This window comes from Carcharodon carcharias, chromosome 20, assembly GCF_017639515.1.
Source record: "Carcharodon carcharias isolate sCarCar2 chromosome 20, sCarCar2.pri, whole genome shotgun sequence".
NCBI lineage: Eukaryota > Metazoa > Chordata > Chondrichthyes > Lamniformes > Lamnidae > Carcharodon > Carcharodon carcharias.
Genome location: NC_054486.1, coordinates 16,367,468 through 16,384,632, shown reverse-complemented (window position 1 = coordinate 16,384,632; position 17,165 = coordinate 16,367,468). Strand labels below are relative to the sequence as shown.

The 17,165-nt window shown below is 41.9% G+C and overlaps 1 protein-coding gene across 1 annotated transcript; it reads right to left on the bottom strand.

Annotated features, from left to right (window-relative positions):
• Positions 1 to 1,706: 1,706 nt before the first annotated feature.
• LOC121292787 (serine/arginine-rich splicing factor 5-like) lies at positions 1,707 to 13,551 on the bottom strand. Its single transcript, XM_041215169.1, has 8 exons — positions 13,447 to 13,551; positions 10,734 to 10,868; positions 10,294 to 10,364; positions 10,107 to 10,217; positions 9,380 to 9,449; positions 7,512 to 7,585; positions 6,242 to 6,352; positions 1,707 to 5,895 (listed from the first exon to the last, which is right to left on the bottom strand). The coding sequence occupies exons 2-8, from the start codon at positions 10,854 to 10,856 to the stop codon at positions 5,595 to 5,597; spliced, it is 861 nt and encodes a 286-aa protein (XP_041071103.1). The 5' UTR covers positions 10,857 to 10,868; positions 13,447 to 13,551; the 3' UTR covers positions 1,707 to 5,594.
• Between the last annotated feature and the right edge of the window lie 3,614 nt (positions 13,552 to 17,165).

The window sequence follows — 17,165 nt, the reverse complement described above, 5'->3', positions numbered from 1 at the left end:
CATCTCTAGCCCATCTTTCATTTCTTTACTCACCCCATTATCCCACCCCCTTTTGCTTGACACCATTATTTCTTGAGACATTTCATCTCTGCCAAACTTTTCTGTTATTTCCTTGCCTATGTACATTTAACTTTTTCCCAGTTCTGATCAAAGGTAATCAATCTGAAACATCACTGGTTTTCTCTCAGCAGATGCTACCTGAGTATTTCCAGCAGTTTGTGTTTCAAATTTCCAGCATTTGTACTATTTTGCTTTCTTATCCCCGAGAGATTCCTAGTACTGCAATTCCAATCCATTTTTACTATATACACACACAACAGCTGAAACTAATAAAGGAATGTCAGAATTTAATTTATCCAGACCTTTCAGCTCTGGGTGCCTCAAAGCACTTTATGGCCAATGAAGTACTTTTGTAGTCACTGTTGTAATGCATGAAATGTGGCAGTCAATTTGTATGCTGCATGGTCTCTCAAACAGCAACAAATTAAAATTACTTGTTAGCTTAAGTAATGTTTGATGAATAAACATGTCAGACATTTGAATCATTTTTCATTATAGTGCTGTGGGACCTTTTATGGCCACTTAACATGTGAGGCCTCAGTTTAACATCCCACCTGAAAGACAGCATCTCTGACAGGAGAGCACTTTCTCCTGTTGTTCTAAGGTAACCAAGATTCAGAGCTCAGGTCTTGAATAGAATTTGAACCCATCACTGACTCAAAGCAAGATTGTTACCACCAAGTCAAGGCTGATGCCATTAGAACATTACTAAAATCTATTACGGAAGTTATACAGAGGAAAACTGTTAGATAAATGAAGGATTAGGCAGCTTTTGTATCCCTGAATAAGCATTGAATTTTAACCAACTGCACCCCAATGTTACTCTACTTCAAAATTTGAACAAGAGAGATAATCAGAGCCCCATATTTTAATGACTGCAATGTTGCTTTGCTTTGCTAGGCAGCTGTGAAGGAAGTGAAACACCACTAGAGTATACATCTTCACAAACTTACGACATACATTCTTTGTAGTAGATTCTAAATTAAACAATCATTTATCCATCTGCTTGTGTTTGGACCCCTCTAACCATTCTATTTTCTACCATCCACATTGTTCCTAGTCTTCATTTTGCATCAGTCATCAGTGTTAAATCAGGAAGACAAGTTATATCCCATGTACAGAAGACTAAGAGTGATCCGATAGGAGAGTGTAGAGATAAACTATTTCCCGTGGAAGTGTCTAGAACAAGGACACAACTTTAGAGCTATATAATACAGAAAATGCTGTAAAAACTCAGCAGGTCTGACAGCATCTGTAGAGAGAGAAGCAGAGTTAACATTTCGAGTCTATATGACCCTTCTTCAGAGCTAGGCTGTTCAGTGGTGATGTCACAAGAAAGGTAGAAAATTTCCTCTCCAAAAGCTGTGAGGCTAGCACAATTAAAGATTTCAATAGCTTTTGCAACAGCAGTAAGGGTTACGGAACTATAGTAGGTGGATGGAGTCAAGATATAGGTCACCCATTAAGTAGCTGAATGCTGGAATAGACTCAAAGGACTGAATGTCTAGACCTGTTCCTAAAATAAAAATCCGTATAACATACGAGTAGGTATTTCATTTTTCACTAATCAGTTGCTTAAAACACGTCTAAATTGGAACATTACACTCTGCAGTTGTATAGCCGAAATAAACACACATTTACACAGGTTTCAGCATAGACTTTTAATTTTGGTATTAGAACATGATAAAACTACATTTAGCAAAATACAATTTGACAACATAAGCATGTGAAAAATATTAAGATTAAAAAGGCAATTCTAATCCTCATTGAAAGACAAAAATATTTCTCCTATCTTTGCCAATTAATGACAATTTTTTTTGAAGTTAATATATGGTACTTGCAAGATAAACTACCAATTGAGTTCCTTTAAGTGAGCTTCTATACAAAACTGATAGCTGAGGGTGTATTAATGTCCACAGAAGGTACAGCACAATTCAATTCATATGAACTTCTTGAGCCATAACCAGGTACTTTATAAATGCAAGTTTCCAAACACTGCTGCTAGTGGTTTTGAGAGAAGTAATTTACAAATCAATCATATACACACGCACATATACCTTGAAAGTGTTTTGAAAATGCAAATAAGTCAACTTTCTCTCTGCTAATTTTCTGTACTGTGTGAAGGGTCTTCATACAAGTATGCTGCTTCCGCTAAACTATGCATTGCCTCAAGAGTGGTGGATAAAGATTTAGTCTTTGATAAATTCTTGAGAAAAAAACCTGCAGGAATGTGGGGAAAGGGCAGAGGAGGGTAACTAAGTGGATTACTCATCCAAAGAGCCAGTAGACTGAATGGACCAAATTGAATAGTACAGCACAGAAGTAGACAATGATTATATGAAGGTTTGAGCTCAGATGTCATATTTCACTTATTTTTGCCTTTTCACCTCTACTTTTTGCTGTTGACTTATGACAGAACAGGTCAGGAGACATCACCCTTCACCATCATAGATAAGTAGCCATTCTTTACTCGTAAATCCAGACACTAATGCGCAGATGGACTATAATTGTTTGGGATAGAGAGTAATTACTATGCCAGATTCAGTGCGTGTGGACTATCCATACTTACATTTTCAGGAATCACTGGCAGATCAGCAGTAAAAACTGATTTCCCCCTCCCCAGTGTAAAGCAAAAATCACTCAATGAGCCTAAGTTCTTCTGTCTGGCTCAATTACATATTGATATTACAGTTCATAAATGACAGTCTGGTGTTTTGCACTGGAAACTGATTCCCTGAGCTCTTGAACCCATTTCAGTGCTTAAGAACAATCTCACAACTCCCTTTCAGATCTATTAACTTGCAACTTAAATTTAGATTTTAGAAATATTACCCATAACAGTTCAACAAGTCTGCACTGAAACGTGTTTCTCACGTGTCGGTGCAGACTCAATGGGCCTCTTCTGCACTGTGATTCTGTGAAGTCTGTCACTAAGTTATTAGGTAGGAAATGCAAGTCACCAATCATTAATCACCTTTGCAACGTTTGTGTTTTTCACATTCCTGTGTCTCAATAGGTTAACCCAAGTTTAACATAAGGTCCCAGAATCAATGCTACATTACCTCCCTGTGGCAAGTACAATGGAAATTTGACATCAACAGCTGTTGTGCCAAAGGCATTTTTGGAACTTAACAACAAAGTGAGTGAATCTGACAGCAAGTAGGTTTTCACTGCTGAGTCTATCCATATAGACCATCTTCACTGACTTAGCTACTTTTAGTCAGAACTACATTCGAACAAATAAAACAGCACAAGTGCTCACATCTAGGGGATATAGCAAGTAAGATCAGGCCTCTCATGTCACGCTAGATCTCCAGCGCATGAATATGATGCAAGGGGAAGCCCCCATGGTGTACTAAACATTGGCAATCGCTGCACAGGCTTACCTACACTTGAATAATGAATACTTGGTCACAATACCAAAGGGTGAGCAGCAACTGTGGAATTGTATCCCAGCAAAGGATGGAGAAAAGTCATAAGAAACAAAAAGTTGTGTGATTGAGGGCATAACACCACCACAGAATAGACTGGTCTTCAAAATTTCCCTAAGTGCACCTCCTCCCCTAAGTGGCAGTGGTGGTGGCATGTGTCTGTGTGCTCACTTTCATACCCAACCTAACTAATACAATGAAAGTAATAATGTGGGGCGGGGGGGGAGAGAAGACTTGTTCTGAGGGTGTGGGCCTTCTAGGGAGTAGTCAGATATTCAATCCCTTAAGGGGATGTGGAGCAATTCTGGAAGTTTCCCCCCAATTAAAATAGGCATATTCCTTTCTGTCTAGCACTCAAAATATATATATATTTTCACTGCTTGGGTGGTTCCAATGTTACTCACTTTTGAAGCACCATAAAACAGAATCAGCTTCATATCTATTCAGAGACCTCTTGTTGCTTGCTCCAGGTTCTCTTATGAGCTTGTTTGCTATAATGGCAAAAATGAGCTTAAGGTCACGTGTCTTGACAGTGATTTAAAACACGTTGTGAATCTGGTTTGTATGCCACATTCAAGTCTTTCTGCATTGACAAGCTATAAAAAATGCAGCCTGCTCAGTTCAAGCATCGCTTGTGGCAATTATATTGGTTTCAGAGTAATTTACTTACAAGTGATATAACACATCTGCTTCCCAGGATACAAGGGAAGATTTACAACCACTTGCAACATTGCTGACTTGGGAGAAAATGAACTTTTACAAAATCCCACTATTCTAGGTTAATCATTATAAATTTTAATTGACAACCTGCAAAATACACAATATTTTAATTATTGCCTATATAGACAAATCAACCATAGATTATAAAAATAAGCACGAGGGAAGCAACTCAATTTTAAAGACTCCATGCGCAGTGAAATGGGAAGCCTTAATACTTCCCTAAGGATCAGCATTACGATTGGCCTAAACAGCTCCCTATTGCTATCCAAACATTAGCTGAGGCATTGGAGTCAAGCTTCCCACTTCCCACCTGTCCATCCCACCTCTGAATGAGCAATAGCATGAATCACCATTTCCCTGGGGAAGAAGAAAATTTAGCCAAGATCAGCCAGCTCAGCAAAAATAAGGGATTGAACCAGAGATCACTGGTAGTTTAAAAAATCAAGTTTTTAATTTCTGGAGCAGCATTGAAATAATTTGATTTCTTTTATAATGAAGCCAATGATATGCCAAGCAGTACATAAGGTAAAAATGCTGCCTTTTTGTTATACATGACATTAAATATTCTCCATCCACCTTACCTAGGGAAAGGAAACAACATTTAGTTCAGCACGCATCTCTTGGGCATACTGAAAAACAGTACAACTGTGAAGATGCTGGTAAATTTACCGTAAACATTTCAACACGACAACTATCTGGGAAGATAAAAAATCATCCTTTAGCCCAATAAGTATTACAGCAAGTTACTCAAATAATCCACCACTACTCTAGCCTGGCAATTATTAAGAAATAAGAAAATGCGTTACCTAAATACTAAAGTTACAGGAAAAAACCATTAGCAAAACAAGGCAGGATTTTTGAATATTCAAAGAACGATGTGCATTCAGCATTACAAAACATCGTTGCTCCTTAACCCAATTTAAGAATTTAGTGGCATATTGAAGATTTGCTATGAAAATTTCTTAAACTTACCTAGCAATCAGAAAACACTCACCATCTGCCAGATGATATGCAGAAATGAGGTTTGTGCAACCCATTATAAACGCACACCTTTTTGTGGAATATTTATTTAAAGCGATGCACAAGAAAAACAATGAAATTGCATTCAATATTACAGATAGATAGAAACTAACAGAAAAGATCAATTAATGAAATCAATGTGAAAAACAAACCGCACATTAAGCGGATAAAGAAATTATCATTCTGAATAAAAATGTGAATTTATAATCAAGTCAAAATTACTTCCAATAACTATACATATTATGCATTTAAGTAAACAAAAGATCTAAACTCCTTTGACAGAAATTCACCACTTCCTACTTACCATATTTTACATCAACTTTCACTCACTTGGGGGTAAAAGTCCACTTTTGACATTAACATTTAGTCAGCGCTCTCAACGGAAGGCGATCTGGACCGAGAGCGCGATTTTGATCGCGAACGAGACCGGGACCGAGAACGGGATCTTGCATGCTCCGCCGACACTGGCGACTTAGATGGTGAAGGGGAGCGGCCTTTCTGCTCCTTAGCAGGAACAGGTGATCTACTACGAGAACGTGATTTACTGTGACTCCTACTCTTGGATCTACTGTAGGACTTGCGGCCTCTGGAACGAGATCGACTACGTGATCGGCTACGAGATCTAGAAGAACTGCGGGTGCGGGAACGGGATCTGCTGCGAGACCTGTAAAAAAAAAAATCAAGCAAGAAGAAATATTATTTTGCATCTCAGCCTCAAAATCCAGTGCAGCCGGTTAACTTATGAATTTTGGAAATGAATTTGGAGCGAGCCGACTTGAAATGTACACAACCCACGCCAAAAGTTCAGGTCACACAGGACTGCCATTATCTCACTCATGCTGTTGCTTTGATAGGACACGGTCCTCTTAAAACATTCACTGGGTGCTCTATCCAGTGGAAAACAAAAGAACTCAATTAAGGGGCTCTTGATTTCTCTACATAAACCCTAAGATTGCAGAAAGTAGTAGTTCACACTTTCTGGCATTTAGACAGCATTGCATAACATTTACCTGTACTGTTTACGTTCTTCAATCAGTCGGATCCTTCTTCCATTAAGCTCTGTGCCTGAGAGCTTATCGAGTGCATTCTTCAAGTCACTGTAAGAGGCAAACTCTACAATCCTATAAAAGAAAATACAACTATCAGAAAAACCTGGTCAGACTATTCTCTTTTGAAGGGGGGGAAGAGAGAGAACACTCCTGAAATAACCTGATAGAAACTGTACTTCCTCTTAACGGGCAAGAACAAAGGGAAGGAGTCTAAATACAAAGTAGCAACTAACAAATGAGGTAAATTTTTGAACAGAGTCTTTACACCAAATGGTGAACATATAACCTCACTGACAAAAAAGGTGAAGCAGATAGTCTGACACTTATGAGGCAGGAAAGAAGGAATATAGGATAGGCCGCTAGGAAGCTCGTGCAGTATAAATACGAGTCAAATCATCTGTGCGTACATTCTAGGTAAAAGGAAAGCAAGTAGCAAAATACTTTACAAAAAAAATAAGCACAAATCCCAAGTTGTACCTCAGCATTTGGCTTCCCAAGCTACATAGTACTGTATATTGCACAGCCAATAACAGAAGCACCATAAATAGAAATTTGCTAGTTATCTCAGCCTCAGGTGGTGGAGGCGGGGGTTACTGAATATTTTTAAGGCAGAGGTAGATTGATTCCCTTGCCTAACAAGAACCTAAGGTTATCAGGTTAGATGGAAATGTGGAAATCGAAACACAAGCCATGATCTTATTGAATGGCGGAGCAGGCTCAAGGGTCCAAATGGTCTACTACTGTTCCTATTTCTTACATTCCACTGATTCGGACCATGACCACAATCAAAGCAAAATTTGTCACAGACCTGCAAAATGCTGATCAATTTAATCTATCAATGCACACAGAATGCTTGGTTTGGATCTGAATAATGTTCAGTTAGTAGATAAAACATCAAAACCACGGAGTCCTCGAGAACAGCATCTCGAGCTGTGAATTGACTTACTGAAAGAAACTGTACAATTTACATCTGCTAAAGTGGAAGTACAGGTAGTCTCTACAGAATTCCTAGCAGGTGCAAGCTCACAGAGGAGACTTAATATTTGCTTCATTTCAACATAACTATCCTGAGCCAAAAGTGACATACAAACTTAAAGTCTGGAGATTTTTAACCTCAACCTAAACACTTATGTTTAATGTACACAATTGTATTTTCATTGGTGAGAGCACCAAAATTCAACAGGTCAGATGAGCAGCTAAAATACCAACTCAAATCATTCTTGTCACTTACCCTTCATTGAGTTTGTGCCTGTGCGCATCCGCAAAGGTAACTTCTCCAGCCTGTCTCATGAAATCTTTCAGGTCCTAAGTAAGATCAGATCAGTTAGGTAAAACAGAGCACAACAAGACACGCATTCTTGTTATTTTCCAATATACAAGATTATTGGAAAAATGTTTAAAAAAAGCAATTCTAATTTATCAAAATGTATATTACCTTCCTGTACAACTCCCTAGGCTATTCAACCAGCCAAATGTAACAAGCACTCGCAGAGGTACCACCACGACTGGAGACCAGATGGTGCTCTTCACCACCCACTTGACCGACGCTATCATTCGATGCGAGCCTTCCCGGACATCACCCTACCTTAAAGGCAGACGCTGACATTGCCATGGGAACAAACATTGCTACTCTTGCGCCGTGACCAGGGGCTCCTCACCTCACTCCAATCGAGCTTCCAACCAACCCTACTAGCGAATTTCTCCCATTCCTTTCAACCAAGGACCTCATTTTAGAGTGGGCGCCCAGAACTCTTGACTTTAGGAAGACACCATTTTTCGAGGTGCAGCGTGGAACACTGGCATTAACCAAGTGCCCACCATGTAGGTCAGACCACCACACACAGATCTAGATCACCAAATGACAAACGTAGGAGCGGACTGGCATTTCAACTAGGCCCAAGAGACCAAGCCAGAGCGATTAGGAAAACCAACGGCACTCCTCGTCACAAGGCCAACGACATAACGAGAGGCTGGTAAATAAAGGTTTTAATACTTGGTTAAACTTTGTAAACATTTAAGCATAAAAACCAAATAAATGTCATACTTAAGGCTTTCAAGGTTAACAGACAAACAAGTTAACACTGAGTTAACTACTTCCAGAAAACAAACTAATAGTGCTGCAAATTAAACAGTTCACAATCTCCTCAGTGTCACACACTAGCTGCACAGAGGACGGGTATGCAATCAGCACCCTCCTAATATTGATAGCAACATGCCCAGTATCTTCCTTCATTGTGGACAGGTTGTCTGCTTCCCATCCCCAGTCAGCTGAGAGAAGGAACTACCCATGTGAGTAATCATGGGCAAAAACCCAAAACTCACTTCAAATATACCTGTTTCACCTCTTCCCTCAATGAGGCCAACAGGATTAGCATTACCTGAGAGACTCAGCAAATCATATTCAAACATAATGGGGCTGGGGTTCTGAGAGAACTATAGTTCAGGTCAAAATGAGACCTTCCAAAATGATAAGTTTTTTTCACTTGCAAAACTAAGAAGTTAAACTGTGCGCAAGAAAATATATGATAATACAATGCTTTCAACAACTCACACAAGACATTACAGGCACAACTACTTAAGGACAACAGGTTATGCTTGACCAAGCCATTTTACAGTAAAGGGAACACAGATCCTGGTTTAATTTCACTTTCAGTGACCAGTTTGAAAGATTATGTAGATCCAGTAAGATTATGTAACAAATGTATTTGTAAATGTTACTATCCACAGGCTTGTTCACAATTCAGCCAGCTAATTAACTGCCTTTCAGGAAGGCAAGTACATCCACTTCCCCATCTCCATTGCCAATTTAGCAGCAGCTTATTTGTTAAAAAAAATCTGCAGTCTGTCCAAGTTACTTACAGCTAAATACAACTTTTCCTCTTAAAATATTAGCTTTTGATTTGGTGAATGGATAAGCACTTAGCTAATCCAAGAAGACAATCAGACATGTCAGACAAGTGCGTGCCCTTCATTGTAAATGAACTCTTGACTAATCTTGAAAGCCTGATTCACATGTAATTCAAAAGGAAGTACCAGTTTCATTTTAAACAGTGTCAGCTGTTTACACCACAAAAGTACAATTTAATGTTACACAAATACCTGCCAGCTAACTCTGGAAGACAAATTCTCAACAATCACTCTGTTTTCTGTACGGATTGGAGGCCCATTTCTGAAAAGACAATAAACAGAGATCTCAACATTATCAAAATAGACTGCTGGGACATTCGAGTCTGGAGACAATTTACAAAAAGCAACAACTTTCCAAAAATGGCCAATTTATACTGTTCCTCAGCAGAGGCTTAGAAGCTCTGGCAGTGGTTAAATGATTAACTTCACAAGCAGTATGTGCTGAGCCATGAACACTAGAAAGTCTCATGACTTAAATGCACCTGACAAGTGGTAACTGAACAACTGGTGTCACTATCCCAGGAGGGATCACTGCAGCCACACCTCCCATTACCCATTTCTATCCACTGCTATCTACAGTTAATATATTATGCTTGGTTGTGGTGGTCCCAGCAGCCGAACCTCAATGCACAGATTTAGGAATGGACACCCAAGGTGCTTGGAAGTGAGAGGATTAGCCAGAATGCCCCGAAGCGCATAATTTCTCAGTCTGTGCTGCAGACTTTTAACGGTAGTTATTCTACTACATCCAGATCGAGTAATTATGATTCACAGGTCTATCAAATGGGGCAAGTATGTATTCAAATATTTGAATTAATTCAATTATGACAATTGCAATAATCTTGCAAAATTATGTAGCTGTGCTCGCGAGGAGTTATTTCTTCAAGCTACAGTGAAAGACTATAACACTTAGGCTCACCTTCCTCCTCCACTACCACCACCACGAGACCAACGTTGGTTAAAGCGACCTTGAAATCGTCCCCCTCCACGTCCTCCTCTAGGGCGTGCTCTGGCGTGTTCAACTGTAACTCTGAAAATTTTGAGCCATTAATATCCATAATTAACAGCATGTACATGTATATCATAAATGAATAATTTTTGTATACCTTTCATTGCACAACTCTTTTCCATCCATCTCATACACCGCATCATCTGCATCTCTGTAATCTTCAAACTCCTAAAAAGAAACATTTTTAATTAGAAAGGCTAAATGAATCAATGTACTCAATCAATAGTACACTGTATATAACTGTAAAATAAGGTCAAGACATTTCCTGTGGGAAATAAATACCAACAAGGATCAGTTGGCCTTTTCTCTACGCTCGAATTACGATGTTACAATGAAAGTTATTGCCTGTTGTTTTATAGATTCAGCCAAGAAAATAACTAAAATTTGATATCCTTAAACAATGAATGATGCAAATATTCTAGAGATGGGTTAAATTTAACAGTCAATAACACTTAACTGTGTAGTAAGAATAATCAGGCAATAGCTTTTTGCTATTTTATTCTACAGCTGCAGACCTGTAGGGAAAAAAAAACTTACCACGAATCCAAAGCCATTCTTCAAATCGATTTCCTTAATTCGCCCGTATCCTTTGAAAAACTTCTCCACATTTTTCTCTGTAGCATGAGGGCTCAGTCGGCCGATGAACACTCGAGAACTCATTCTGAACGAACACTTAAGAAAAAGACATAAAATAAAATCTTTAAATCGTTTTGCTGAGCCATCAGCTGAAATTTCATCATTCAAGCATCAGCGACAGATACTGCTCAAATTTGAGCATGTTATGAACACCCATTTGGTGAGGTGCTTGAAGGCATCTATAGAGAACAAAAAGTGGAACTCAAAAGTCCCACATAACAAAAACGCCAAAACCAACCAAGATCAAACAAATGTTTGTATACTTTAGGAAAATAAAACTTAAAATGTGATCAATCCTTTTAAAAACACTCAAATGATTACAGCCTTCTTCAAAAGTATTTAATAAATTGTCACGTTCCAGTGAACCACTTATAACTTTGTAACATCATCAATCAGTTGAGGGCAAAAAGTAACAGTCAGTAAGACACTTATCAGATGCAGAACAAAAAATACAAATATTGAGTCATATTATGCATCACCAAAACCATTTCAAAGGGCAAGGGCAAGGGGAATGGAGACTTAAAAAACAGCGCTTTTAACACATGGCCCTTTCCATTAAGGCTGCAGCCATTATAATCAATTGGTCAGAAGCACTTTACTGACCAACATTCAAATGAAGGAAAACATTGGATGCTGGAAATACTCAGGTCAGACAACAGCTGTGGAAAAAGTTAACATTTCAGGTCTGTGACTTTTCATCAGAAGCTGTCAGATGGGAGAGAGATATAATTATTTTTCTCTTTCCATAGATATTGCCAGACCTGAATAGCGCCAGCATTTATTTCAATAGATTAAGATGTTGGAAATTTTAAATGGTGGGGGAAAGAAGTGAAGGACATGCAGAGACAGTGAAGGGCAGAGGAGAGGGGGAGCTGGAGTTTGATCTTTGACATAAGGAATACACTAACTCCTGCTGCTGACCAGAAAGGCATCAGGAACAGTTCTGCATGTGCACTCAGTTCACACTGCAACCACAGGCACATGCGCACCTCTTCCTTGCCGCCTTTCTGGTGGGTGGGTGGCAGGAGCATTGGTGGAGTTTGCAAATCTGAGGACCACGAAGAACTGTGCCAAAACAGTTGTCCAGCATGGGGGAAATGTTTCAGACAGCAGTGAAGCTGTTAACCAAGTTGGAAGGACTGTATAGCAAGTTCCTGTGCAGCCCGGTTAGCTCAGTTTGCACTTAGCGAGACTCATAATCCCAGCGTCTTGGTCTCAAGCCCTACACTTGAGCGATGACTTACTTAAGGTAGTAATAAATTATACTCTTAACTGAGGAAGAGACCTTTGGACAAAGTTGTTTGGGCACAGTTCTTTAGCAGTTCTTGCACTATGAAATGTTGTAGCTGACACATTCATTAGAAGGCATCTGGATTTAGCAGCCAAGGAAGAAGTTACTGCTGCTACTTTCTCCCTCTTACACTATCATAGTTTTGCTCTAATCCTGGCTCTTCATCTCGAGACACACTTTCAGGGTGGAGCCCACAGTGGATGCAACACGCACTTGTGAATCATCATAACTGCACCTGCACATGTGCAGCAAGTGCTTCCCCCCCCCCCCCCCCCCCAAACAAGTAAAGGCAGCCGAAGAATTAGGAGCAGACCATTCAGCCCATCGAGCCTGCTCTTCCAGTCAACAAGATCATGGCCGATCTTAGTTTGACCTCAACTCTAAGCCGATCAAAAATCCAAGTGAGCCTTCAATATATTCAACGACCCGGCCTGGCTGGGGAAGGGAATTAATTCCACAGGCGAACGACATTTTGAGAGACTTAACTCCTCGTGTTTCGTCTTAAACCGGAGGCGCCCCTTTATTTTTAAACTGTGCCCCCCCCCCCCCCACTAGCTCTAGATTCCCTGATCATTCTGCAGTCTTGCGGACATTTCGAGCCGACCCAGCCTGGGGGGGGGGGGGGGGGGGGGAGAGGGAGGAACTGGATTTGGGGCTGGAGGGGTCACAGAGAAACAAGGGGACGGGGGGGGGGGGGGGGGGCACAATCCACCACCCCAGGTCTCCCCGGGCCAGAGGGGAACAACCCCTGGGTTAAATCCAACATGTCCCTTCATGGGGCCGAATAAAGTGTCCTATTTGCACAGGGAGAGGTTAACCCTGTTTCTCTCCCCGCTCAGGCTGCCAGATCTGCTGAGGAGTTTCCAGCACCTTTGGCTGCTCTTTTCACATTTCAGATCTCCAGCATCCACGATATTTTGCTTTAACTTTAGGGGGCAACGATAATCCCACCGCTGCCTCCCTACCTCCCTCCAAATGGCGGCAGCGGCGGCCGCGCCCTGGGCCCGGAGACCACCCCCCCTTCCCGCCACCGCCGTCGTCGTCGTAACCGTCCGTCGCCCTCATGTTTGCGGCACCTCAGGGGCCGAGGGCCCGGGGGGGGGGGGGGGGGGGGCCTCGATTTCCAAAACCCGCCCGAGACGCCGGCGGCTCCGACCTTTCGATTTTAGAAGCTGCCGCCTCGACACAAAAATAAATCGACCCTCCCGCACGATCTTTTTCACCCGCCGGTCGCCCACCCGCCAGTTAAATGATCAAGGCAAACGGCGGCAGTTGTTTTTTTTTAAAAATTCCACTATTCTCCTTTTCCTGAGGATCACTCACCCGCACTCGGCTCCAATGACGCAGTGAAAATAAAATCCGCTCACAAAATGGCGGTCATCCGTCACTCATCCTCGCGTCACTTCCGTTCACCCCGCCCTCTCCCCATGCGTCATCGGCACAGCGCCACTTCCGCTTCTCCCCTCACCACAAAGAGCGGGACAAACCCAGCCCAAAATGCCCATTTCTCAGAGGGGCACAGCACCTCCCACATACCAAATCCGATGAAAGCCAATAATCCAAGAGAGAGAGAGATTTGCCAAATTAAGCAATTATAGTGCCACAAAAACAGAAAATGCTGGAAAATCTCTGCACACTGTATCTGTGGAGAGAAAGACAGTTAATGTTTCGAGTCCGTATGATTCTTCTTCAGAGCTTCAGTGGCCACCCATGTCCAAGATACCCTCTACTAAGGGCCCTTTAGGGAAGTAAATTTGCTGTCCTTGCCCCTGGTCTGACCTACATGTGCATCCTCCAGACCCACAGCAATATGGTTGACTCCGATCCCAACTAGCTGCAAATGGCCTAGCAACCAGCGAGCCACAGCAACAAAATGCTTTAAAAATGGAGATAAAGATTGTATCCATTAACCCGCATAGCATTAAGTTTACCACGTGATGTGTTGCAACCTCGGATTACCTTGCCAAGTTAAAAGCTGACCTGCTCTTTCTGCAGGAATGTGCAATATCGCACCTCAGCCCCTACAGACAATGGTTAAGATGGTGGCCCCCATGGGCCTGGTCGGGAAGAAACGAGTCACATTCCTCTGGCCTGGGTATTCTGCTGCGGGGAGGCAACTTCACCATCTCTGAGGTTAAGGAGATAGTGGGCGGGCACCTCCTCGTAGCTCCGCTCCGGTTACTTAACATGTATGCCCCAGCTCAAAGCAGCGAGCGGCTGGCAGTCCTTCAGCAGCTCCTACTGCTGCTGGTGACTTCCAGGCTGGTCATTCTGGGCGGTGACTCCAACTGCATCATCAATGCAGCTGGACCATTCGGCAGGGCTGACAGCAGACTGGACGCCACGTCCAGACTACAGTAAAGGATGCCAAACTGCACGATGTCTTCAGCAACCTCGCAGATGCAGCGCAGCGTAGATACACCTGGACACAGCCAGATGGGTCCAGGATAGACTTCCTGTGTGTGCCCCGTGTGTTCACAGTCAGATCGACCAACGTCAAGCCGATGTTCTTCTCTGACCACTGCCTCCTACTGGCTGACTGTCACTTACAGGAAGACCAGAGGGATGGCAGGGGGACATGGAAGCTGAACGTACAACTGCTGACCCCAGAGAGCATTGAGGAACTGAAGAGGGATTACAAAGCTTGGAGAACTGTGAAACCCCTCTTTGAGTCCCTGACACACTGGTGGGAAGCGATCAAGGAGAACATCAAGAAGTTTTTCATCCTCAAAGGTGTCCAGAAAGCTAGAAAGGAACAGAAGGAAATGCCCCGACTCTGGAAAAACATGCAGAACCTGCTTCGGCTGCAGTCAATGGGGATCGATGTCAAGGAGGAACTCCAAATGGTGAAGAGCCAGCAAGCTTCACTCTTTGCCTCAGAGGCATCCAAGATTATCTTTCAGTCCAGAGTCTGCTCCATGGAGCAGGGTGAGACGTGCTCACATTTCTTCTTCCAAAAGGTACACAGAGAGAGCTCTGTGATCAGCAGCCTGAAGGAAGAAGATGGCTCAGTAAAGTCATCACAGTCCAACATTTTGAGGATCAGGAAATCCTTTTATGCCGAATTTTATGGCGTGAAGCCCACAGTTAGCACGGCCTCCCAGTCCTTCCTCTCCTCTGTCACGGAAGTCTTAGACAACAGTACTCAGGAGAGTCTGGACAAACCGCTAACTCCCGATGAATTAACTTTCATGAAGCTATTAATGTATATAATATTATAGGAAAATATTTTTCTTTTAAAATAGAGGTTTAGTCCGTGGGTGCGTCTTAATTGGATTAAAGCCAGCTAGTCTGGGTGCTTTGATATGTACTAGTTTTGATATGTAAGAGGGATAGCGTGTATTTGCATTTTTTGAATAGAGCATTCAAGAAGTAGAGTTAAAATGGACACCTATCTAGCAGCTAACAAGCCAAGTGTTTACAAAAACAAATTACCTGGAAAAACTCAGCAAGTCTGGCAGCATCAGTGGAGAAGAAAAGAGTTGACGTTTCGAGTCCTCATGACCTTTCAACAGAACTGCGTGAATCCAAGGAGAGGGGTGAAATATAAGCTGGTTTAAGGTTGGGGGAGAACACCTGCAGTCTGTCCGCAAGAATGACCCAAACCTCCCTGTCGCTTGCCATTTTAACACTCCACCCTGATCACTTGCCCACATGTCTGTACTTGGCTTGCTGCATTGTTCCAGTGAAGCCCAACGCAAACTGGAGGAACAGCACCTCTTCTTCCGACTAGGCACTTTACAGCCTTCGGGACTGCATATTGAATTCAACAACTTTAGATCTTGAACTCCCTCCTCCATCCCCACCCCCTTTCTGTTTCTTCCCCCTTCCTTTTGTTTTTTTCAATAATTTATATAGATTTTTCTTTTCCCACCTATTTCCATTATTTTTAAATCTTTTATGCCCTCCCACCCCCACTAGAGCTGTACCTTGAGTGCCCTACCATCCATTCTTAATTAGCACATTCGTTTGGATAATATCACCAACTTCAACACCTCTGTGTTCTTTTGTCTGTGACATCTTTTGATGACCTGCTCCTATCACTGCTTGCTTGTCCCTACAACCACACCACCCCCCCTTCACTTCTCTCTCCCCACCCAACCCCACCCCCCCCCCCCAACCTCCACCACCACCTTAAACCAGCTTATATTTCACCCCTCTCCTTGGATTCATCCAATTCTGTTGAAGGGTCATGAGGACTCGAAATGTCAACTCTTTTCTTCTCCACCAATGCTGCCAGACCTGCTGAGTTTTTCCAGGTAATTCTGTTTTTGTTTTGGATTTCCAGCATCTGCAGTTTTTGTTTTTAAGCCATATGTTTATATTACTAATAAAATTGGTACTTTGGAAGGGGTTTCATTGTTAAAAGGTGGAGTTCGAAGAGGCTGGTGAGACAATGAAAATCGGAATTCAATCAGTGGTGGTAGGTATAACAAGACAACCAGTTTGGTTGTGCAGGGCAGAGGCAATGTAAGGTCAAAGCCTGTAAGCCCACCACTGTGTCTGCAAAGAACCAAAGTGAAAGGAACCTCATTTTGAATCTGTAAGATGAAAATGCTTTGTCTGGTGTCTAGTTAAGCCTGTGGGTTGCTGTTGCCTTAATGGAGATTAGTTTGGGAATTTGTTAAAAATTATGATAGTAGTGATTTGTAGTCATGTGTATATATATTTTAACCCATGTAAATTAATAAAATGTTTCATTTAGTTTAATGTAGAACCTTGAGAGCTGGTGGTCTGATTCCTGAATTTAGAGTCGCAGCTCAAACATAACACTTAAAATTATAGGTTATGACAGTTGTTTAAAGGTTGCCTCTGAGAACTTTAAATAACTCCACTTTACCAACTGCATTGGTAAAAACACTAACTAAGGCCCTTGAGTCCTTCAAGAAGAGTAAAACTCCCAGAAGCGACAACTTACCGGCTGAGTTGTATTTGGCTCTGTGGGAATGGATGGGCCCAAGCCTGCTTGGAGTGTACGAGAGTATGCTCCTGTCTGGCAGCATGTCAGAATCCATGACGAAAAGCATCATCACCCTCATCTA